Source organism: Schistocerca serialis, chromosome 1 (genome assembly GCF_023864345.2).
Source record: "Schistocerca serialis cubense isolate TAMUIC-IGC-003099 chromosome 1, iqSchSeri2.2, whole genome shotgun sequence".
Lineage (NCBI taxonomy): Eukaryota > Metazoa > Arthropoda > Insecta > Orthoptera > Acrididae > Schistocerca > Schistocerca serialis.
In genome coordinates, this window is record NC_064638.1 from 370,481,656 (window position 1) to 370,508,577 (window position 26,922).

Consider the following 26,922-nt stretch of genomic DNA (forward strand, 5'->3'; position numbering starts at 1 on the left):
TAAAAATAGTAAAGAAAATAAATCAACAATTCTGTACAAGAATGAACAAATAATGATAAAAAAACGGAATGTACTTCACTGATGGAAAAAAATATACAGAAATGACATCTTGCAACAATCAACAGATAAAAGTTTTCAAGTTTTATAAATCAACAAAATTGATTCTCTTTGAATAGGCATTAAACGGAGAAACACTGTATTTCAACATATATGATGGCTGTTATTGCATCTGCAGGTTATATAATTATTATCAGGGTTATTGTTGTACAAGGTATTTAATTAAAAATACTTTTTAAGAAATTGTAAAAAAATGTATTGATAGGTTGACAAGAACAGTCACCTTTCACCAAGTCATCTTTTAGACTTCCAAAAGACATAAAAGGCCACTTTTTCTAGATTGCTATACTGAAAAAGAGATCATCAACAATGTAAATTAACATCAACATGGATGCATCTCATGCAAATTAAGGCTTACAAAAATACTAAAACTCAGTAACAGTGTATACATTTGTGGATCTGATATGTCTCTTGTAAAATTCATAAATATTTGTACTAGAATGTATCCATCAATACAGATAATCTGTAGTAAATGGAGGTCATAACAAACTAACAAGAACTGTACATTATATACAATACTTATTAAAGAAATCAACTTGATGTAGTTGTATGGTACTTTCATTATTCATGCAAAAACACATTAAGAAAGTGATCACAATCAAGTTGTTACACATCACTTTGGTGAGGTAATAACTTTTAACTGTACATCTTGAATCAGAAATGAATCATACTATATCACATCACAATGTACATAAAATTGGTATATCAGTCTAGTATTTATTGTACATAAATTTCCTTTCTTTGTTTTCTACTTTTTAACATGCATAGGATACTCTCCAATCCCTTAAAAATAATGTTATGATTAAAAAATAAGTAATCAATTATAGGACCATAAAAACAACAACTTTCAAGAAAAACTATCTTGTTCATCATAGTAGTAATCTGGGTCCCAGTCATCATCATCTGCATGCTCAGTTTCAGGTACATTGTTTCCACCTTCAACAGCTGCAATATTACTTGTGACATCCACTAAATTCTCTTCAAATGTATGTAATACTTTGCTAAGTCGCTCCACTGACACCTCTGTTATATTTTGTACACAGCCAAGGGACTCCTGAATTTTTGCTAACCTTTCATTTTCTGCAACAAAATGAGTTGTTAGCATTGAAATATATGTTAAATTTTGAAACGTAAGAGCACAAGAATCATTGATAGCTGATACCATATGTCCAGAGACACCTATAAAATAGTCACACGTATTACACTATCTAATGCTATATGAAAAACATAAAAAAATGTTCACTTGCAACAAACCAATGAGTGAATTAGTTACATCTTCAGTGAAAAGAGAGATACACCCTACAAACAAAATACAGATAAGGTACAGAAGTAAATGAAATCATTTCTTGAGATTTCACTCATTCCAAAATTAATCCAACAAAAATGTGCAGCAAACTAAGGAGCACACTGTATGGACAACAGTTAGTGTTATCATCAGTAACTGATTATGAGGACTCATTAAAAAACAGGTTATTATAGCCTTCAATTGATAGTGTAATTAACAGGCAGATACTTGAATACAGAAGTATACACTACATCTGTTTATAAATCATCATGATGCACAATGTTTACTGTATCACTTGATACATAACACTGTGTTTTTATTATGTACTCTTACATTTAAGTTTGTGGTTATTGCTTTTGCAGTTATTATTCTTTCTCATACAATATTTGGAAAAAATATATGTCCTGTAAATGGGAAGTTAGTTCTGCTATTTTCTTTATAAAATAATGATAGTTTTAAATTTTGCTAAAACTATAACTTCTAATCCAGAAAGTTGATGTATTAAGTCCGATTACTAGAATTGTAAACAGTTCTGTAGATTATGAGCTTTACTATGGATCATAAAATAATTAAATGGACCACAGAATGAAACTATAGCAGTGAAGACCCTGTAAATTGTAGTAATTTGCATATTTGTACAGTAATCCTTAAAGAGATTTATTATATTAAATTTAGTATAGAAAAACTTGGAAAATGACGAAAGTTACTTGAAAACATATTTATAGCACTATTTGATCTCAATGTGACACATGAAATTTTAATGAACATACAGGGTGTACACAAAGTCCAAGAACACTTTCAATTATTTACTGCACAAGAACTAAACATTGTACAGATATCATACATATGTCATTTTGAAGAGAAACCCTAAAAGCTTTTATGATGTATTGCGTAGTTTGGTAATTTGCCGATAGCACTAGTCATAAACATGGTGATGGATTGGCCGTGCTACAGAAGGGGACAGCTATTTCGTGAAATGGCCTCCCCGATCACCAGATCTCACTCCATGTGAATCTTTTATGTGGGGACACATTAAAGATCTGTTGCATGTACCACCTCTACCATGTAATGTAGCAGAGCTCCGCCATGAGAGAATACAGGAAGCGACTGCCACAGTCGATGATGCCATGCTGGGACAGGCATGGCGAGCATTCAGTTACCATATTGACGTCTGTGGGCTTACTCATGTTTCACATATCGAATGTTCGTAAAAAAAAAAAAAAAAAAAAAAAAAAAAAAATAAACCACACACACACACACACACACACACACACACACACACCACCACCACCACCACCACCACCACCACACACCCAACAACTTTCAGTGTTTCTCTCCAAAATGCAATGTGTGTGACATCTGTAAAATGTTTGGTTCCTGTGCAATAAATAATTGAAAATGTTCCCCGACTTTATGTACACCTTGTATAATGTGTATTCAAATGGGATGTACACTCCTGGAAATTGAAATAAGAACACCGTGAATTCATTGTCCCAGGAAGGGGAAACTTTATTGACACATTCCTGGGGTCAGATACATCACATGATCACACTGACAGAACCACAGGCACATAGACACAGGCAACAGAGCATGAACAATGTCGGCACTAGTACAGTGTATATCCACCTTTCGCAGCAATGCAGGCTGCTATTCTCCCATGGAGACGATCGTAGAGATGCTGGATGTAGTCCTGTGGAACGGCTTGCCATGCCATTTCCACCTGGCGCCTCAGTTGGACCAGCGTTCGTGCTGGACGTGCAGACCGCGTGAGACGACGCTTCATCCAGTCCCAAACATGCTCAATGGGGGACAGATCCGGAGATCTTTCTGGCCAGGGTAGTTGACTTACACCTTCTAGAGCACGTTGGGTGGCACGGGATACATGCGGACGTGCATTGTCCTGTTGGAACAGCAAGTTCCCTTGCCGGTCTAGGAATGGTAGAACGATGGGTTCGATGACAGTTTGGATGTACCGTGCACTATTCAGTGCCCCTCGACGATCACCAGTGGTGTACGGCCAGTGTAGGAGATCGATCCCCACACCATGATGCCGGGTGTTGGCCCTGTGTGCCTCGGTCGTATGCAGTCCTGATTGTGGCGCTCACCTGCACGGCGCCAAACACGCATACGACCATCACTGGCACCAAGGCAGAAGCGACTCTCATCGCTGAAGACGACACGTCTCCATTCGTCCCTCCATTCACGCCTGTCGCGACACCACTGGAGGCGGGCTGCACGATGTTGGGGCGTGAGCGGAAGACGGCCTAACGGTGTGCGGGACCGTAGCCCAGCTTCATGGAGACGGTTGCGAATGGCCCTCGCCGATACCCCAGGAGCAACAGTGTCCCTAATTTGCTGGGAAGTGGCGGTGCGGTCCCCTACGGCACTGCGTAGGATCCTACGGTCTTGGCGTGCATCCGTGCGTCGCTGCGGTCCGGTCCCAGGTCGACGGGCACGTGCACCTTCCGCCGACCACTGGCGACAACATCGATGTACTGTGGAGACCTCACGCCCCACGTGTTGAGCAATTCGGCGGTACGTCCACCCGGCCTCCCGCATGCCCACTATACGCCCTCACTCAAAGTCCGTCAACTGCACATACGGTTCACGTCCACGCTGTCGCGGCATGCTACCAGTGTTAAAGACTGCGATGGAGCTCCGTATGCCACGGCAAACTGGCTGACACTGACGGCGGCGGTGCACAAATGCTGCGCAGCTAGCGCCATTCGACGGCCAACACCACGGTTCCTGGTGTGTCCGCTGTGCCGTGCGTGTGATCATTGCTTGTACAGCCCTCTCGCAGTGTCCGGAGCAAGTATGGTGGGTCTGACACACCGGTGTCAATGTGTTCTTTTTTCCATTTCCAGGAGTGTAGTTGCTTACATTTTTGTAATATTATTTAATGCATAGTAGTCACTATTTGAGGGGTCAGTTAAGTTTTAGTTTTCAGTGAGTTCATTCTCAGTCAGGACTTTGCTCATTTCATCACAGTTGTCAAAATGTGTCAATGAAAAAGTTATAAACAGCACTCTCCCATGCAAACCTGTTATGGGACGTCTAGAGGAAACTTTCCTAGCCTCCAAAACATGCCAACCCCTAGTCTGATCCAGGTTCATAGATGATATCTTCATGATCTGGATTCAGGGCCAATCCACTCTGGACGAGGTATCTGCAATTAGGACAACTTCCTTTCCCAGTTCGCTGGAGGTCTCATAAAGACCTCCACAGACAGGCAGTACGACCCAAACCTAGTCAGCAAACAGACTTCCCATGCCATATAATCATACAGCTCCATTATTCCCACCAACCATAAGAATCACTGACAAACGAGTGCACCTCTTGGCTACGCAATATCACCTTGGACTGTGTGATGGAACTGCACAACATACCTCATTTGTGTGAAGTATTGTAGTTTACAATACACCAAATGCTAAAGTATTTACTTTCTTTATACATTATTAATAATAACACTTATTTCCTATAACCATTGCTTTTACGAAATGTTACAAATATATTTGTATCTTTTTCAGAAACAATTTTGAAGTTATGTACAAAGGGATTATTTTGGTTTGCATGTAAAGAATAATCAGCAAAAATGACCATTTTTGAACCGAAGTTGGAATCGGAACATGCGTGGACAGTAAGGAAACGTTTGACAGGGGAGACGATTTAACAATCAAGAAAGAGAATGAATTGTTTGAATCAGTGGAACAAGGAACTCAGAAATAGAGAAAATGATACTACCCCTAACACTGTCATTTAGTAAACCAAACTATAGATGGTATAACACTGAAAACAATCAATTGACAAAATTATTTTATTGGATAGATAAAAAATCTAATCACCAAGAGGTGGCACATAAAAGACGGTTGTAATTGGCAAGCTTTTGGAGCCAGTGGCTGCTCCTTCAGGCAGAAAGGTTGAAGGGGAAGGAAGAGGGGTGAAGGAAAAGGACTGGATAGGTATAGGAAAATGTGTAGACATTGGGAAAGTCATCCAGAACTACAGGTCAGGGGAGACTGACCATACAGGATGAGAAGGAAAGGCTGATTGTTGGGAACTGCATTGGGCGAGATTTCAAAACTTGAGAGCTTAAAGGTGGAAGACAGGGTAACATGCTGACAGAGATTACTGCTTAAACATCTCGCACGAGTTAATAAGAGTGAAAAGCTAAGTGCATAGTATGTAACAGAGGTGGGAGGGGGGCAGTGAAAATCAGACGGGAAAGACAATGAAAGATGTAGAAAACAAAATGGAGTGAAACCAAGAGTAGTTACAGAGAAGAAATGCTGAGACAGAAGAAATTAATGTAAATTAAGGCCAGGTGTGTGGCGAGAACTAAGGACATGTTGTAGAACTAGTCCCCACATACGGAGTTCTGAGAAACTGGCGTCTGGGGGAAGAATCCAGATTGCACGTGTGATGAAACAGGCACCAAGGTCATGAATGTCATGTTGTAGAGCATGCTCTGCAATAGGATATAGCGAGTTGCCAGTATACAATCTCTGCCTATGCCCATTCATCCTAATTGATAATTTGGTGGTAGTCACACTGATGTAGAAGGCCGAACAATGTTTACACAACAGCTGGTATGAGGTGTCATTTTGCAGGTGGCTCACCCTTTGATAGTATAAGTTTTGCAGTTACAGGGCTATTGTAAGTGGTGGTAGAAGAGTGGATGAGGCAAGACCGTCACAGGGATGTTTCCTGCCATAAAAGACTTCACAGTTAATTGCAAGTACTCATATTCAATGTTCAGTACAATGCAAAAGATAATATTCGAATTGTGTACTGTTTCACAGTAGGATAATGTTCAGCTGACACCTACTTCTCCATTGTGAGAATTATTCATAATGATGAACTTAAGCTAGGTCATCGCTTGCTTAAAAAAATTGAAGTTTATGTTATCTGCACTCCCATCACCCCATTTTCATACAGAGCTCCATGTTGCATAATTACTTCCATAAAGTGAACACTATAAAAACTACTATGAATATTGTACCATTCTTCTGCTGGTCTTCCTATCGGCAGATGAATGTTCTTACACTGTACCTTCACTCCCAATCATGGATGCTCAAAGAATATTAATTCTGGTTCATATGAAGTCACCAGCAATAGGGGCCTAATATAACTCCCCTGTCAATGGGTAATGATTAATTAAAATGATGGCCCTGACTAAGAACTTGCAACTGAGCGAGTTAAAGTTCATCCCTGCACACAATAAAAGTTTCAGTTCTCTAAGAGCTTTAATCATTTCCGAAGAACAAGCATTTAGTACTGTTCTTAGTTATTTCTCCACAATGAATTAAATAAATAAACTCATCAGTGCGAAACTTTAAATCAGCAATCATTGTAAGCTGACACGAAAGACTTTAATATTATCACCGAATTTCCTTACATCATCATTTTCCAAAATATTTGAAAAAGTAATGTACTCAAGAGTAGTCTCACATTTAAGTAGAAACAACTTACTTAGCTCATTATAGTTCAAACTGCTCAACTCAGAAAGCTGTTTAAAAATTCACTCAAAATATTAAAATAATAAAACATCACCAGCTGTAATTTTTGTGGTCCTTTGAAGATATATGATTATACAGATCATTTTACACTCTTAGAAAAACTCATTTTTAAAAAAATAATGGCTTTACACATAACTAATACGAATCATATTTAACAAAATGCCAAAAAATTGTGCTGAATAATTCAAACAAACAACAGCATAATTTTATCTGGACAAATTCTCTGTGCCAGTGATGCATCACTTGCTAAGTTAGAACAACTTTTCAGAATTCTGTTTAAAATTCCATTACCACCCCACCCCCCCAATACATATTTTTGATAAAATATTTATAATGTGGTCATTAAAAACGTCTGCAAGTTGTGAATTATCACTCTCAACATTTTCATTTAGTTTAATTGTTACATATTCCTGTACACTGACTGGTTGTTATGTCTCCCATTTCACAATATCACAGAACTTTAGCTTCTGAAGCATTGAAATAGAGATCACGATGCACTTTTGTACGCCAATCATAGCTCGTATCACATGATCTCGTCAGTCGATGATAGCAGATATTCATCGCGTTTACATGGGGTTCCCAGAACAGAATTTCGTAAATCGATCTCCCAATACTGCTTCTGGGTAGTCATGTAGACACTTCAAAATCGATTCTGGAAATCCACTTCTGGTTGCGTTTCCCATGTGAACACAGCTGGTATTGAAGCGTGCTTGGGCTGTCAGGTTTTATCTTGTTTTTAAAAATTTCAGCTAATATTGATGGAGTGGCTTTTTGAACAGTGGAGGATAAGTAGCAATATTAGACTAAAACCGTTTACACCTCATCTAACTGAAGAGAAATAACGATTGTGCTGATTAAATCAAACTATATCTGCTGTTTTTCAGGCGCTGTAGTTAACTGGCCTAGCAAATTCGCTTCAGACCTTAACATGCAAACACAACAGCGGGAAACGGTTTCCAAAATTTATCTTTTCAAAGATATGTCACTTATGAATGTGGTGATTCAGAGCATAGGGCACGTGATGTAGTCAGCTTGTAGCAACATCACTGTTAAGTAGCACGAACTCACAAATAGGAAAAGTTAATGGTTTAAATCAATATACATAGTGTAGCTGCAAGAAAAGACAAGCTTTCACGTATAACATTGTCTTTTCTGTATGTGTTACACTTCGATACATTGCACAAATGTGCCACTAAAATTTTAAGTAATGATGCAAATGCCTGGTTTTCTGGGCTAGAAATTCTTTTAAATGGTTGGCCCTCAAAGTGTTAAGCTTTAAATGGAAAATCAAACACACTGTCATTAAAAAAAATTCAAAAGCACATTTGCACACACAACGTAACTCATATTGCGTAAAATAAGATGTACTGTGAAAGTAATGCTTTTCAAACGACCAATTGCAATATTTTCCTGTGACCTGTTAGAATTCGTTTCAAGCAGTTGCCAGAGTGTGTCAGAAAACAGCATTAAATGTGCCTGCGCAGCTACGATGACGTAGGTAGCCTGTATGTTTGAACATATATGGCATTAAGAGATCTTACATTACATAATAAAGGAAACAGGACATCAGAGGATACTCCAAGAGCATCGGAATTTTGTAAACCATACTAAAATGCATAATTCAACTTAAAGACCGTATTCTTAAGTCCAAATTCACAAAGAAGTAGGCCCCAAGCTGATATTAAACTTTCCAGTGTGGTTTTCGGAATGCAAATTTTCTTTTATTACCAGTACTGCATTATGTTTAGTTCTTTATTATGGCATAATGCCATACCTACCAAAAGATAACAACTTGCACTTTAAATTCTGCAAACCGTTGACACTAGCCAATAGTGTTTCAAATCAACTGACTGCCTCTGTGGAAAAGATTAATGAAAGTCAATTCTTTTTTTTCAGCAAATCGACAAAAATAACTTCATTGTTCGGCAAAGCAATTAATACCCGACTGCCAAAAGCGTGAAAATAAAATAAAATCAGAAAACTGAAACTAACAACATATTTTAACCTTCCATAATTGTCTGCATATTTTAATCCACTTTACAGCTCCTAGACACAGAAATCCGTTGTGTTCTTCAGAGGTGTAAACCAAGAGGATACAGCAAAATCACTAAATGCTAAATGTAAACACGGTTCACATAGAGACTACCCCCTCACCCCAATACAAATCAGATTGCTCTGCGCATGTGCGAATCTGGCAGCTTGGGTGCGCCAGGAAAATGTTTCTGGGTTCCATCTGGCTGCTTGTTGATAACAGACGCACTTCAAGCAGCCAGAAGCGGGAGAAGGTTCTGCTCATATGTGACTCAACTGCACATGCACATAAGCCGCTGGCAACAGCTCAAACGAACCTAATGTTAACCAATGTGGCATCAAACCTATCGGAACGAGGCCTACAAGAAAGGCCGGTTCCCCACTAGGCTTAACGCATGTCAAAATCGTGTGGCAGGGCCTTGTTTGCCATGGAAACGCCATCAGCAGTGCGGCATAGCCAGCTCTGCATCGCGGTTTGCCAATGTCGATCCGCCGCCGCGTGCCATGCTCCAGGTCCGCTCCGTCAATCACTGTATGAGCTGAGTGTGATGTCAGGTACAGAACCCCCGGCCATCCGAACTTTCGCCGAAGCGCTGGCGCAGATGCGGCGGCAGCTACGAAGTACTTATCACCTGATTTCAAGGAAACTATACAGTGAAAAAAATTTGATTCTTCTGCATCTTACAGCCTGATATCTTCTCTCGACAAAGGACTGAATTTCTTCGCATTATTCGCCATGGTTACTTGCTGTATCGCATTTATGTAAACCATTACACGAAATTTTAATGACTGCGCAGAGGTAAAAACGCATTGTGTAGACTTTGCGTATAGTTCATTTTAGGTAATACATTATGAAGTACGAAATTTAGTCAACATATCGAAATTGTTTTTAAAGTTGAGAGCAGATTGATAGCTATCACCGTTCTCGAGATATTGAATGGTATGTCGACGGACGGGTTGTGCAACGGCTGCGCGCGGGTCATTCGCGGTGCGATGGGTATTTCGCCCTGTTTGTCGTAAACCATGTTGTTATCAGCCCCAAATTTCGTAAACGGTTCAAGAAATCAAATCATGGGTTTTAGCGAATGGTGACTTGAAAAAGAATCATGTATTTCGTCGCATGATAAACATCCAAAATCAATCTATCTAACGAGATGTGAAAGTAACTACAGTTTTTCAGAATGGATAGATTCATTTTCTTAAACTGCATTTAATAGCATGTGAAATGAGAATTACAGTGGGATGGAACACGTTAATATTTACAATATTCTATACAGACCTACAGAAGTTAAATCCGCAACTAATTTGCTGGTATGTCATAAGATGTAATTCGCTAAGTACCTGCAGCTATTGATTATATCCTTTAGTAAGTATGTAACAAACGCTTTTTCCTTGCTGCTGTGTAGTTTATTTGGTCAATACGCGTTTTGCCTTTTACTTTAAGGTCTCTTTGGTGGAATCTGGAATGATTCAATTTTGTTTTGATACGTAATACTTGCAGATTATGAAACAGTTCACTTTTTATTTATTTATTTTTTTACATGAATATGCGATTACTTACAGTTAATCGAATTTTTGGTGGATATCTGCGTTTCCTCTCTCCTGGTCACATGCTGTAGGTTTAAATGAAACTTAGCTTATGGAACACAAACACATTTTCATGTTTGCTCTTTTTTCTTGTCACTAGCTGTAGACATTTTACCGAAAATGGTTATTTTTTCTGTTATCCTCATACGTGTGTGTGTGTGTGTGTGTGTGTGTGTGTGTGTGTGTGGCTAGTTAGTGAGAGTTATAGGAAGTTGAAGGTGAATGCCATTGTTGTCAGAGAGTGGTTGAAAGGTTTGGTGTTCAGCTGATTTCAGTTTTGGTTTAATTGTTTTGTGGAGGAGTTTATGTTTCAATTAACAGAAAAAATAGTAGAATAACATTTCAACACATGATTATCATCAGAATAGTAGCACCCCAACCCCTCTGTCCTCATTCTTACATGAACCCCTTCACAAAATATTTAAACCAAAACTCGAATGAGCTGAACATGAAAACTTTCAACTACACTCTGGCAGATATTATATTCACATTCAACTCACTACACACATACATAAACAGATATAAAGGGAACAAAATGAACAGACTTTAGTCTTCAGCACATACTTCATCATGTTAGTAACGTGTACATAAACAAATCAAATAAGAAGAGACATAAAATGAAAACACAGTATTACAACTCTAAATCAGTTTTTGGTAAAATATTCGAAGCTGGTGACAGAAGAATAATTATGTTCCACACCAATTAGTGCAAAGAACAGGAATATTGTGAAGAAAAAAGTTTGTAACGTGGAAATGTGCTTAGGCCTCTTATGTGATTTTTTTAGAGCGATCTATAGCCTGCGACCAAATGAGAGGAAACTCACATGCCAGCCAAAAATTCAATTAACTGTAAGTAATCACTTATTTACATAAAAGAATAAGACCTGAACTGTTTCATAATCCACAAATATCACAAAGATTCCATTGGAAATGCATTAATGTAAAAGGCGAAAAGCGTCTAGAACAAATAAAATACATCGCAGGAAGAAAATGACATTTGTTATTCACAAACCGAATACTTCTGTGCTTGCTGCAGGCAATGCCAACATAAATAAACTTCTTATTGATTACTTTGTTTTGCCTTAAGACATTTTGTTTATTTGCAACATTTACAATACTTTATAATTACATGTAATAGCACCAGACTGCCAATTAGTCTTTCCAGCATCAGTAAAACTGTCTTTACAGTCAGGATGTATAGCCCTTAATAAGTCCATTTCTATTACCAAAATATTTTACATTCCTAATCCTATCTTTGTGTTAAACACCTTGGCAGAAAGTACCAAATATGCAAATGCTATAAACACAAGTTTGCCTTTCTTCAGTCTGTCTACTTAGCTAAGGGGTAGGATCAGTATTGCCTCTCGTGTTCACACATTTCACAGGAATCTAACATTGTGCTCATGTTAGTTTGTATAGCCCCTCCCACTCTCCTCTCTACATATTCCTCCCACCTTCTAGCCTTCTCTTATTTGCTTAGTTCTGGCTAGCCAAATGAGCTCTTGACAGTTGCTTCTCCTTTGAGCAAAGTTTTCTATCTTATTTAACGTCGGCATCTACGTTTTCCAAATGCAAAATCGCTGTTGTGATTTTCAACACACTGTCAATGTCATTTTTAAACATCTCTATTCTCCATGGCTTACTTTATTTGCTGCATTTTTATATTTTCCCCTGTCAATGAAATTCAACTTATGTTTTATCCACGGATTTCTACTGTACCTCTTTACCATTTACATCCTCTGCTGCATTTACCACTTGTTCTCTCAAAGATATCCATTAGTATTGTAGTGGATTCCTTCCTCTATTTTAGTCAGTCGTTGCCCAATGGTACCCTTACGATTATCAAGAAACTCTGTGTCTTAACTTATTCAGGTTCCACGTCCTTAATCTCCTAGAGTTTATCGTCACTTTAGTTGTAAACTGCAGTTTGTAACCAATAAATTATCTTCGGTCTGCACCTGCATCGGAAAATGGCTTACAATTTAAAATCAGTTTTCGAAAACTGTTCCAAATATGTATTATTATTTCATGATTCTTGAGCAAAGTGTCAGCGATGATAAAATTATACTCTGTGCAGAATTCAATGAGGTGGCTTCCCCTTTCATCCCTTACCCAAGCCTATATTATCTATTTTCTCCTCCTATACCTGCTACCATATCCTACTCTCTCATCACATTTTAAATTTTTGTCTCACTTAACTATCTGAGTAATCAATCTATTCATCACCAGTGGTGTAGATGAGCATGTAAACTTTTATCATTGTGGTATGTGTGTTAGCATTATGTCTATCTTGGTAATGATAACGTTAATGGCAGTTTAGAGATGGGGATGAGTGTTGTGATATTATTTAATTGGTATTTCAATGGCTAACACTCATGTAGTGGTTAAAATACAAATCTTAACATAGCAAATATTGAGGATCAACTGTCACACATTCTTAATTGTAAATAAATGACTATCAGATAACGCATAATGCACTATCATTATAATAAACTGCGTTTAGGTACTGCAATTTGCAATACTAAAAGCTGTTATGTACGTAACAATAAGTTTCTGTTCTAGGGCGATTGGTTTTCTGAATGAGATAGTGAACAACCATGGACGGTAGTCACGAAATCTGTTTATGGTGAAATAAAAAAAACATGAATAATGAAATATGTGAAAGAGTACATTGTAAAGAAAATAAAAAAAAAATGGCAAGTCTTCACTCAAGTTCGTCTTTCCTTCATGTAGGTTCACAGTACAGTTAATTGAACGTGCCGGGCGTTTCAGTGGGTCTGCCCCATACCTCAGTGGCTGTCCGTCACTGGCTACCGCTAGCATCTGCCGCTTCCAAGTGGGAATGCCAATTCCACGAGCTGCCATGTTAACGCGGAAAATGCTTGCTTATGATGTTGCCCTGTGCCTCAATGTAGTGGGAATCAGTCTAAAGACAGGCTACAGTGCATGTCACGAAGGTAGGCCAAGCTCACTCAATTGGGCAGATAAACTGCGTTTCTACACCTGTTTACTCTTAACTAGGTGTGTATTTACCGATGAGAATTTTATCTTCTACTGGAATCCACTATTATGGAATCTTACTGTTATTAGTCCAACAATGATAGGAAGTCCATAGGCGTACTAATAATTTGTTATGGCTGTACCGGGGTACAATATAATTATAATCATGCCAAAGTGATTATCGGTTGCTCAGGGCACCACATCATCTATGAAATGTTTACTGTTACGTAGAAGAGACTAAATGCTATAAACAAGCAGTTATACCATTCATGTCGAGAATTTATTTTAAATCTTGTTGTATGATTAGTAATCAGTAAGGCTTCATAATGGTAGATTCCGGTAGAAGATGCAATTCTTGCTAGTACAGGCACACCCAGTTGCGAGTTAAAAGGTTTAGAAACGCATTTTGCCTACTGAACTGAGCGAGCGAGCTCAAGCGTACCTTCGTAACATACGCGCTGCAGCCTGTCTTTCTTGTGGGCCTCGGATCGGAAGCAGTTTGTTGTTATGAAGTACTGCACAGTGCATTTGTGTGTCAAATGCTTACACTACCTTTAAATAGTATTGACGATGGGCTGACAGGAGCCTGCTATCTCTTGTACTGAAATTAACTTGAGAGAGTGTTTATTTCCTCTTTGCACATCTCTGCTCAAGATTTCATTTTCTACTGTGTATTAATAACACACCTGTCACTGAAGTAATAACATCCTCTTCAGTTCCAAAATTTTCAACAGTTGTCAGGCTACCAAGTGAGTTTGAACTTCCAACTGTTCTATCATCAGCATTGGAATCATCATCATGATTGGACAACAATGCAGATGATGATTCTGTAACTGGAAACCTATTTGACAATGAATCATTTGCGGAATCACATCTGTATTCTGAATAATAGACAGGAGGATGTGCTTCTTGAGGATCTGTTGGAAGAAAACACACAAGTTAAAATGCTTTTCATTATCACAAGCAATGTAAAAATATCGCAACCCTGCATCTTATAGTATAGATGGAGAATTAATAAAATGAGAGGGGACAACAACAAAGTAACAAATATCACTAAGTAGTAGTAGTAGTAGTAGTAGTAGTAGTAGTAGTAGTAGTAATAAGTGAGCTTAATGAACAGACCCCATACACAAAGCTTAATGAACTTACAGCAAGAGACAATGTCTTGAAAATTGTATCCTGTCATGTCAACTTCCTTACTGATCCAAGGATGTTCTACAAGCTGTTTCACAGTACAACGTTCTCTTGGATTCTTTTCCAGCATCCAGTGGAGAAGCTCCATAAGCTCTGTAACAGGTTTGCTATTAAAATACACTGTAAAATTTAATCATTAATGTAAATCTTAAAGATATATAAAGTACCAGTACTGAAAATAATAAAGATTTGTAGTAAACTAAATATTTTTTCATTGATGCTGAAGTACTGTGCTATGCAAGATACTACTTTCACATAAAGTCTTATTTTCTCCAGTTTGAAGCTACTTTATTTTTGTTTGGCAGAATAAAAGCAATTAAAGAAATAAAACCACACTACGGACTATAGAAACATAGATCTACAACCAGCAACTGCAGCCTGTTGAGCGCCAAAGGAACAGTTTTGGATGTCTTGGAGCATTCCAGTATATTTCTGCTGACAATCTTTGACCATGTACCCTAAGTGTTCTTGAACTGCAGTCACTAATGAGAACTGCAAATTCTCTTTATACCTTCGGACATGGCACTTAGCATAACCTTTCCTTAGCTGAGTCTAGTCTGTACATTTCATTTCAAATTGAAACTTTGTTATTTAACTAAGTGATATTGTGGAAGAGTTCCATATTGGGCACTAATCAGTTTGGAGGAGTGTTGTTTAGGATCTTAAAGGCTGAGTGGTTTTGTGGATGGCTAGAGTGATTTAACTTCCTCAATTCTGATATTGTTGCTTGCTGCTACCTAAAGTGTGGATGTGCAGTGTTACTGATAGTGTTCATCCACAACACACAAACTGATTCATTCTTTCTGCAGGATTTCTCATGCATTCGTGAAGCTGGAAGCTCATGTTGTTAGTAGAGTGGCAATTGTTCAATTGAGGCACAATATTCAGCAACTGAGTCTACTAAGATAAGATATGCAGTACACAGAGTAACTGGATCGGTTGGCCACAAATGTGCTAGCTGATTTCTTCATGACATAGTTTTATGTCTTAGGTTTCTTGCTGGTACTTCCCAACACATTTTGTAGGTCAGTAAATGAGATGCTGCCTTGCTATTCTATTGTTCAAGTGGAATGTGCTTACTTCTGACTTGAGAGCTCAACTTCTTGCAATATAAATTCAGTGGAGTGGTCCTTGGAAGGGGGTGTTTCTCTCTCCTCCTAGCGTGTTAGTTTGAATGTTAATGTTAGGTCAGCAATATACCAGACTTTGTCAATAGTGGTGTCAGGAAAGTCACTGGTACAGAAACTGAAGAGTATTTGACCCAATACAGAACCTGCTTCAGGTAAATCATTCTTTACCGTGAATGATTTGTTTGTGCTACGCTCAATCCTGACAATAAAAGAACAATGTTAAAGCAGTAACTGACATATGGTCAGTTTTCTTCTCGCATCCTATACTCCTTTTGACCTGAACCACAATTTCCATACAGCTATAAAAGTGTCATATGGTACACGGGTCAATAAAACTATAACGACATTATGTTTCTTTCACAATCATGGCTATGTAAGATGTCGATTCTAGTACCTGTACAGTAGACTTCAGTATGTTAGTGCTTCTCTGCTTATTATTCCCTGCTCTCTGATACGTATTTAAGTTTATTAAGTTCCAGTGAAATGGAGGACAGAACCAGCAACCCGAGTGAAAATTTTTTTTTCCAGTACCTGTCACAGTTCCAGTAACAGTCATTTCTTTGTGGCGACTACTTTTGGATGATTTGAAAATGGACACGATGGTGCGAAACTAGTTGCCACAAAGAGATGACTTACCACAACTGTGATGAATATTGGAAATAAATCAAGTATTTAAGTGTTGCAGAAGTTTGAAAAAGATTCTGAGTAAAGTCAGGAATCCATACCTTAAGGTATCATCTGTTGAACAATGGCAACTCCAAGCAGGCATGTCAACAACATAGGAAAAGATAGATAGCTACTTACTGTAAAGACGATATGTTAAGTTGCAGACAAGCACAATTAAAAGACACCTACATGAAGCTTTCAGCCACAGCCTTCTTCAGAAAAAGAGAAACACACAACATTCATACACACAAGCAATCACACCTAATGCTCACATGACCACCAACTCCAGCAGCTCACAGCAAAATGCAAGTATCACAAGGGATGGGAGCAGCAATCTGGAGGGGGGCAGAGTAGGGGAAGTGATAGTAGTGTACAGGTGGGGGGAGAGGAATGCTCTCTGGCAGCGTGTACATAGACTAGAATGCTTACAGGATTGCTTGTGTATACGTTTGGCGTGCATTACTCTTTTTCTGATGAAGGCCATGGCCGCAAGCTTTGTATAGGTGTCTTAATTGTGCCTGTCCGCAACTTAACATTTCATCTTTACAGGTAAGTGGCAAGCTATATTTTTCCTACATTTTTGTATCATCTATTGGTTTTTCAGGATTGAGTATCGCTCCAGTTTGAGTGACCTTTAATTCTGGATAGCTATTCCCACCATCTAGAATATCACTGAAGAATCTAGTTAAGCATGTACTTCAAGATACAGAATAAAATTCAAGAATATTCCAATCATGCCCTGTGCACAACCCTGTTTTCAGAGTCTGAGTGCCTTCATTTCTCTGTTGATAACTGAATTGGTCTGAGAAGGTGTTGGTATAATAGAATGGTTCGGTGGAGAAAGGAACTACGTCACTTTTTCTTACTTTTAAGGAGAGACAAGAAACTGTCTTGTTGTGAAACTATTCGAGAGATTGCATTGAAATTTTCAACATTTGTTGCACGCTAATCATACATACTGTGAATGAAAATAATTTTCATGTATTCTAAAAAGTATCTTCTGGAAAAAGAAAAGAAAAATTATAAATTTATAACATAGTTCCTTTCTCCAGTCAACAATGGAATTTAGCCCTTTTGTGAGTATTACACATTCAAAATTACACATTTCCGGTCTAAAACTCAAGTTTATTGATTAACTAATGGAAAAGTACCTTCAACTGAACACGAAAACAACAACTTCATAGAACTCAAAGTTATGAATAGTTCATAATATGTCACTTTTAGTTGGCCATTTCAATACCTCCTCCTAAAAAATCTCAGCATCTTCTCCATGAATATACTTGACCAGTTTCTGAATATCTTAAATTTTCTTTTTATTGATTCTAACCTTCCTTCCGTCATGTAGCCTTTGCAACCCAATTTGAAACAAAGCAAATTTAGTTTTTGTTAGATTCAATGAGTGACTGACACAGCTGTTTATGGAAGAGTAAGCAGTCATGACTACCGGTTTTGTTGCTTCATAAAGAAATTCTTTGAATATTGCCACAGAAAACTTTTGTTTTTCTTGATGAGGCACCTTGGGATGTGCTGTTTCCCTAGACTGTACCCTTTTTTTTTTTTTTTTTTTAAATAATGAGGTTACCATGTGTCAAAGTCCATTGTATCTTCACTTTCCACCATAACACTGTAACTTCAGGAATACTGTTTGCTACAATTTCCACATACTCTTTAGGGAGTTGTAAACTCAGCACATTTCCATATTTGTCTCTCCAGCGTTCCAAACACACAGTCACTAGCAAAACGGGTGACCTCTTTCGGGAAATCGGTGGGAGATTTTTTTTAATTTGTCAGTGTCTGTCAATGCAATGCATATCTTTACTACGGTGTAAATAGAAGGTTTCCTGCACTGGGATGTCTGGCAGAGGCAAGTTTTGCATGTAGTCAAAAGCTAGTCCAACAATGTCATCCATGCCCATACATTCTTGCCCCAGTTATTTGACTGAATTTATAAAATGTCCTGCTGCACTGCTTGTGAATATCCAACCCAAGTTATGCAGCTCTTTTACTACTGTCAGAGAGATATGAACTTTTTAACTTAGCCTGAAGTCCCTCACATTTGCCACATACATCAATTTGAGGATAACTGAAAGTAAAATTGTAATTTTCACGAAAATGTTTCCTATAGAAATCGTACTTCACATTTACTTTTGGATACTTCTTAAGGAACATTTCATGCATAATTTTCAGATTGAGGCATGCATTTAGGTATTTCATTTGCTTCCCAGCATAATGCGTTCCTTTGAGTGGGAAAGGTGTGATGCGGGTATCTATATAATTTATTACATTTTCTGAAATTTTGTTTATATGTAGATTTGTTTCACACGTGTCCTTAGGAATTTGTCCATTAACTAACAACTGGCAAATACAAAAAAAAAAAAAAAAAAAAAAAAAAAAAAAAAAAAAGTTTCTGTGATACAGCAGGAAGACTGAGGTAAGCACATTTGCAGACACGAACTCTTCTACCACAGACAATGGCATGGTACACAAAGGAATGTTGTTTCTTGATGCTATCGATGTCACTGACAACTTTTCTTGGCCTCCTTTTCGTGATGTCGCCTGCCACAATTAACCCTTGTAGATAAATATCCTGACTTTTTCTTCCATGTTTAAAAAGTTTGAAAGTACCTCGATGCGATCATCCTCACTGATAAGTTAGAAACATTTCATTCGGCACCTGGAACTTGTCAAGTAACCACAAAGCATGTAGCACATGCTATGGAAATTATATTGCACTGAACTTGTAGAATGGGTAAATGTCAGTACTGATACATTATCTGCAAACAGTACCAATAGATTTTCCAGGAACTGCTTTCCCACTGTAGTCATTATATGGCAACCCTTTAACTCTAGCCTCCTTGATTCTCCTCCTCTTGTGCTCACTTTCGTTTCACTTTCATTTGGGAGACATTTCAAAAGATAGCATTCAATAACTTACAATAACAATCAACAATAACCATGACACATCACAAGGTTGGTGCCAAGTTAGTGTTGTGTTACACTTTCTGTGCCTGCTTGCTGCAAGCCAATGGCAATGGCATCTAGTTTGAAGGTGGCACAGTACAAAGTCACTGACTGTACAGTCTACTGGCATGACGCCAAGTGCAGCGGAGAAAGGAACTAAGTTACTGACTTGATTCCTTTCTCTTCAGCATGTAACTAATCGACCTCCTGTTATTCCCACAGGAAGAAGCCAAACACAGTGGTTTACTATTAGGTGCCATTTGAGACATCTACATCTATACTCGGTGGAGAGTATGTATGTATCACTACCACTTCCTCTCGTCTCCTGTTCCAGTTGTGAATGGTTCGTGGGAGAAACAATTGTTGGTAAGGCTTCTGTGTGAGCTCTCTGAATTTTAATAGTAATGCAGAATGCCTCTCTTGCAGTGTGTGCCACTGGAGGTAGCTGAGCATCTCTACCTTCGTGGTTATTAAATGAATCTGTAACAAAATGCTCTGCTCTCCTTTAGATATTCTCTCTTTCCTCTATCAATCCTATCTTGTATAGATCTCTGACTTACAAGCAATATTCAAATATAGGACTAACAGTGGTTAAGATTCTTCCGATGAATCTCACTCTAGCAATTAGTTTTATGTGGATTCCACTTTAAATCATAGATGTTTTATGGGACTGACCTGACTGCTTCCAGAAATTGTTAGGTAGTCATGTAATCATACAATAATGCACATCTCTGCCTATTTATGTGCAACTCATTACATTTGTTGATCACGAGTATCAACTGCCAGCCTCTGCAAAAAGCATCGATCCTCTGCCTATCTTCCTGTGTTTCATTACAATTTTCTAGTGTTGCAACTTCTCTGTTTACACCAGCATCATCCACAAGATGCCTCTGAAACTTCTGACATTCACTATATCATTTATATGTATTGTGAAAAGTAATGATCCTACAATACTCCCTTGGGGTACACCTGAAGTTACTTTTATGTCTGAGGATTTCTCTCTATTGAGTCCAACGTGCTGGGTTCTATACACAAGATTTCTTCAATTTTATCACACAGCTCATCTGATAATCAGTATGCCTATATTTTGTTAATTTGGTGGCAGTGTTGAAGTATATAGAACACATTCCAGAAGTAAGGGACACAGCATCAAACTGGTTTCCGGTATCTACTGCTTTCTGTGTCTCATGAGCAAAAAGAGCGAGTTGGGTACAAAACAGTTGTTATTTTTGAAACACATGCCGATTCCTACGGAAGAAATTTTTGCTTTCCAGGAATGTCATAATAAATAAATTGAAAGCAGTCTTGATCGCTAACTTTTTTAATGGTGACCGGTTTCGATCTATATATCAGATCATCTTCAGACCTGCAATAAACAGGAATTGACATGAACATATATCATCTTTGGCCCTAGAAAGACAAGTAGGTAGCCTTGGTTACTACAGTGGCGTCCTTGCCATCATCATTGCGTTGGTAGATAACAGTGCATAATAGAGGACCACACTGTTTAGGTCACAGTAATTACCTTTTTACACTACATTTTATAAGCTATAAGATTTTAACGTGTTTTATAAGTCCTATAGATGGTAATAATGACTTACAGTAACTACCACATTATTTTCTTAAGCAGCAGAAATGCAACTTACATGACTGGCTATCCATGACATAATGCCAGAGACTGCGGGTGGGGCTTCACGTATTTAATTAGCGGCTGATGTTCTTCACGTTGCAGTACACCACCAGCCACAAACAAGAGGATTGCCATGCGCCACCACCTCCAGCAGACATTCATGGTATATAAGCGTTATTTACTGCTTTATGAATATATGATTTCGTCCTTTATATGTTCATATCAATTCCTGTTTATTGTAGGCCTGAAGATGATCTGATATAAAGATCGAAACCGGTCACCATGAAAAAAGTTAAGCGATCAAGAATGCTTCCAGTTTATTTATAATAATTACAGATCACTGTTTTCCTATATAAGAATTATGTTCTTTAAAATGTTAGTGTCATAATAAACAAGCATAAAACATGTTCCAAAATCTTACAATGGGCTCACTTCAAAGATGGAGATCTATTGTGTTGTGTATCCATTCAATGACCCATCTGTTTGCTCTTCTTGACAGTAGTTTGATGCAATTTTTTTTGTGCAGCTAAACCCATCCATATGAGTGCATGGAATTTAGCCAAGAAGTTAGCTCTTTTTATTTCTATATGTAGCTCTGTTATGATTCTTTTTCCTTTCTTGGAGTCTCCAGTTACGCAATATTACACTTTTTTCTAAAGCCAAGCCCACACTAAACATATGGCACTGTGTCTTGCACAACAATACAAGGTTCTTGAATGTGCAGTGATTCTCACTGGCATGTACATGCTTGATTGAAGATGGAACAAGCAAAAATCCCAAGTGCAGCAGTTACTGGGTTATACTATTAAAAAAGAAAAAAACCACCACTGTTGGCAATGGGTAATGTGGTACTAAAAAGTAGTAAAATGTTTGGTGGAAGTCTTTTTTCCTCTTCAGCGAACTGCTTACAGGAAACCACGTCATTTAAAAACTTATCAAATGACATTTGAACATTTCATCTGCTAATGTTTGAAGCAGCATTGACAGAGGACATGAATTATAGGAATGCTATATCTTGCAAAAATCACAATAACTCCATGGCTTTTGGAAAGTAGACTCCTTGCTCAGTTAATGTATCTATACAGAATGTCCAATGTAGCAAATGCATGACTGTCAATGCAGTTTGCATGGCCTTCTACGCACTGGAATACTTTGTAAAGATATTATTCTTCCTTTGTATATAAAAGTATATACACAGAACTGTACAAGGAACTGTAATTCTTAAGATTTACCAGTATGAGCCTCTATATGTCAAATATGGACATGTCAGAGGAACTTTGAATGAAGATTTTGGTTTCACAGCAATTATTTACAATCCTCTTTTTTCTTTGCTTTCTTTCTTTTTATAGATGAAACTCTTTACACTAAACTAAGACATTTTACTCACAATATTACTGAAAACTATGCAGTTACTGAAGCCCCAATCTTTCAGTATCACAAGAATGTTTTAATGCATTCATAAAGATAAAAAATATTTACATTATGAAACTATTTATGAAATGTTACAAAATTATGGACTGAAATGAATGATGTTTTGGAGTTGCTGATGTGAACTGAGCCAATCTGACTAAGATGGATGACAATAGAAGAATGATTGGCTTTCATATGGAAGAAGACAATCTTTGTCAAAGGTAAAAAAGACAACAAGGTCAACTTATTCTTCACTTCTTCCACTCCACATCCCATACCACTTGCAGTCCACTGCCATTATTATTATTAGGCAGATATTGTCACAAGGGACCCATTTCTCCCTCAAAAGTTCTATGAGTTGTTTAATTTATAGTTGCACACAGTACTTATTTCTTTAACCATCAAAAGTTACATAGCTGTTGAATTTTCTATTTCAACTATGAAGTGCTTAACTTTAGACCATTAAGATGGTGCTTAAAATGACAAAGCTGAGCATTGATTCAAGATTTCATTTGCAGCAACTCCCAGTAGTGTTACAATAGTGGCTGCATGTGGCACAGGAATAAGGGTGATAATTGACAAATTTGTGTTGTGAAAAAAATAAATAAATAAATAAATAAATAAATAAATTAGAAGTCTAGAATTTATCAGCCAAACCATTGGTAGTTCTTTCTTTTCTAAAGCCATTTACAGATCTTCTGAAACTCAGTGTCAATTTTTTTCAGTTCTCTTATTGATCCGTTGGATCCTTCCACTGACATTCTTGCACGATCACGATTCTTCATAAACTGTTCAAAATTTATAGGATCTCTTAGTGTAAACTGGTCCATTAACTGCTATCCACCTATTTTCTTTCCAATGACACCCCATTAGAGTGACTTTGTAATAATCACGTAAAACATCAGTATCAGACTTAAGTTCTTGATGGGAGGTAGCCACAATTACTTTTAATTGCAAATGATATTTCTCAGCCTGATTAAAGTATTATTCCAACTGAGCAAATACAACAACCTTTCACAATGTCACAGACAGTCAAACTTCCTTCATATTTCTTTGATGTGTCTTGTATCTTCTTTGTTTTACAGGTTTAGTACAGCAACCAGATCCTATTAGATGCAGTTGTATCATAATAGGTTTCTTGCAGTGGCAGTAAGTCACAAGGAGGTAGACTTGGGTTCATAAAATCCTAACCCATTATAAATACATGGGGTTGAAATAACAAAATCAGCTTCAACACATTATGGCACATCAGCATGTGCATGCATCATCATTCTAGCTGTTTCCGTAACTCTACAACCACCCCTTTCACTGCAATAATTTTGCTGTTGGAGTATCATCATACGTTTAACAGTAGCTTCTCTATTAAGAACTTCTCTGACCTATGCACTGTTAAACACTCTTCAATTATTATGCAACATAAGGGAAAGTCAATCACTCACCTATAAAGGACTAGTGTGTGGTGTACAGAAACACGTAATAGAAAACAGTTAATGTTAGCTTTCAAGTTCTTGCTCTTTTGCTAGTAAAAGTACACACATTGACACATATAACCACACAGACACCCAAACATACATGCTGATGGTAGCAGCAAGAGTAGTTATTAAAACAGATTATTGAAAGTAGGTGCCTGGATAGATGGAAGTTGGGAGCAGGTACGGTAAGGAGCCACGAGACAAGAAGCGAGTCAGATGCTAGAGTGTGGTAGGTCTTTCACCAAATGAGTCAGTGGCAGCACAAGAAGATTAAAAGGAGTAGTTCAGAGGGTAACAGCATATAAAGGTTACTAAGGAGAGGCAGGGTGGGGGGCAGATGGAAGGAAGGAAAGGGGAAGAAGGTGGTGGTGGTGGTGGTGGTGGTGGTGGTGAGGAAGACTGGGAGGAGGGGAGGGGGGAGTAAGGGAGATGGGTAGAAAGAGATAGTGTGGGGATCGGGGAGCAGTGGTGGGAGAAGGCTGTACATGATATGAATGGAGAAAGTATGGTGTGGACAGAAGAAAGTATGGTGTGGACAGAAGAAAGTATGGTGTGGACAGAAGAGAGAAGGGAAAGGGTACAGTGAGGTAGCGAGAAATTAGTTAGCAAAGGTTTAGTGCAGGGGTATTGTAAGAGTGCAGGATGTGCTGGAGAGAGAATTTCCACCTGAGTAGTTCAGAAAAACTTGTGCTAGAAGGGAATAACCAAATGGCCTGTGTAGTGAAGCAGCTATTGAAGTCATTAGCGTTGTGATGCGTAGTACATTTGGCAGCTGGAGGATCAAGTTTGTGATTTGTCACAGTCTGGCAGTGGCTATTCGTGTAAGTGGCTACTTGTCACGCCCACATAGAATGATGTAGAGTAACTGCAGTGTATCTTATATTTAACATGGCTGCTTTCACACGTGGCCCCGCCTTTCATTGGGGAGAAGATACCTGTAACTAGATTGTGGTAGGAGGTGGTGGACATGTGTACAGGACAGGTCTTGCACCTGGGTCGACTACAACGAAACGATCCATGGCATGCAGCGCTGGGAGCAGGGATGGGCAAAGATACTCTTGAGGTTGGATGGGTGGTGGAACACTACTTTGTGTTATGTGGATAGGATTTTGGGAAGGATATTTCTCATCTCAGAGCACGAGAGATGCTGAATGCTAGTGGAGGATGTGATTGAGCTTTTCAAGGCCAGAGTGATAGTGGTTGAGTCGGGAGTGCTGATTGGTGGCTGGTTAACAGGGTTACTGGTGTCAAGAGGAGGAGATGGCATTGGAGATCTGTACATGGGATGAGCTGGATACAACACTGTGTGCCAAAGGCACTGGGAAGGTTATCAGTATATTTCGACAGCTCATAATACAGATGCAGCATCCATGGCTGGCAAGGTTGTATGGAAGAGACTTTTTCATGTGGAACAAGTAACAGCTGTGGAACAAGTAACAGCTGTGGAAGCAGAGGTAGTGCTGCTGGTTGGTGTGCTTGATTTGAACAAATATATTTGCGAAGCCATCGGAGAGGTGGAGATCGAACATCTAAAAAGGTGGCTCGTAGAGTTCAGAACAACCAGGAAAGCGGATTTGGCAATAGGTGTCCCTGCTATGGGTCCAGATCATGAAAATGTCAGCAATGAATCTGAGCCAGATAAGGGGCTTTAAGTTTGACTGGATGTGAAGGATTCCTCCAGATGGGTCATAAATAGGTTGGCATAGGATGGTGGCATGTTAGTATCCATGGCAGTACCACAGATTTATTTACAAATTTGGCCTTTGAAAATAATTGTGGGCCAGGGTGTGATTGGCTAAGAGGATTAGGAAAGAGGTGGTGAGTTCAATGCAAGTTGGGAAAGATAGTTTTCTATGGCTGGCAAGGCCATGGAAATGGGGGATGTTAGGGTGTATATACACTGCATCCACAGTGGCTGACAAGGAGTCTGACAGTGATGGGAAAGGAACTGTGGAAAGGTGGGGAAGGAAATAAGCAGTGTCTTGAATGTAGGATGGGAGGTTACAGACAATGAATTGGAGGCGTTGATCAACAGCAGCAAAGGATTCGTTCATAGGGATCACTGTACCCAGCCACAATGAGAAAACCAATGGGGAGACCTATGGGGTTGGGTTTGTGGAATTTGCTTGAAAGCACTATAGTATACCGTCCAATAGCCCTTGCTTTGGTTATAAATTATTTCAGTTTATGAACAGCCATCTTTAAGAAGTGCAGCACATATATCCCGACCCAGATCTTTGTAACTGTTCACATTTACCTGTAAGAATAAACTCAACCTGGCTCTGACATTGTTTATCTTTTATTGAAAGAATGTTTCTGAGCTTTGTTATGAGCCCAATCTTTCCATAGGTTTGAGCCTGGAACCACATTGACATTCAAATCCTTTGAGATAGTATCCTTCAAATGCGTTAATTCTTACATCCATTTGAGTGGAATAACTCTTTTTTCATCGAGTGCACTTGCTTCAACTTACTTACTTCAAGGATAACACTTCTCACGGTGATTTTAGTGAACTTTCAAAATGATTACGCACTTACACTAGTAAGATATCTGAACAAAATTTAACCATAAATAATAAATTAATATTTATTATCTGGATATTTGATATGTACAGAAAGATCAGAAAATAAATTGTTTTGGATTCTTGATAAATAACACACTCATCCTAGTGTCAATCTCCTACCATTTATCACTGCCTCTTATGTCCATGGTTCTTCTAGCAATCAAAAGTACATTCAACTGTTGTAATAATAGCATGTTGTTGAAAATTATTCAGATATCTTGAAGTTTTATTGTCATCTGCAGCCTGGATTGTTGTTTCCTTATCAACATACTAACTTACTTTACTGCTGTTAGAAAAATAAAAGGCATCATCAGAGAAAGTAGCTCCATATATGAGGCGTGATACAAAAGTAATGGG

The 26,922-nt window shown here is 38.3% G+C and overlaps 1 protein-coding gene across 5 annotated transcripts in view; it reads right to left on the reverse strand.

The window, feature by feature from the left end:
* Positions 1 to 56: 56 nt before the first annotated feature.
* The window catches only part of LOC126470560 (PAS domain-containing serine/threonine-protein kinase), a 426,440-nt gene continuing 399,574 nt past the window's right edge, over positions 57 to 26,922 (reverse strand). For all 5 annotated transcript variants that reach the window (XM_050098516.1, XM_050098533.1, XM_050098526.1 and 2 more), the window contains exons 19-21: positions 14,689 to 14,826; positions 14,226 to 14,456; positions 57 to 1,197 (exon numbers count right to left, since the gene is read on the reverse strand). In XM_050098516.1, coding sequence (XP_049954473.1) covers positions 965 to 1,197; positions 14,226 to 14,456; positions 14,689 to 14,826 — 602 coding nt within the window. In that variant the 3' untranslated portion in view covers positions 57 to 964. The remainder of the gene's footprint in view (positions 1,198 to 14,225; positions 14,457 to 14,688; positions 14,827 to 26,922) is intronic.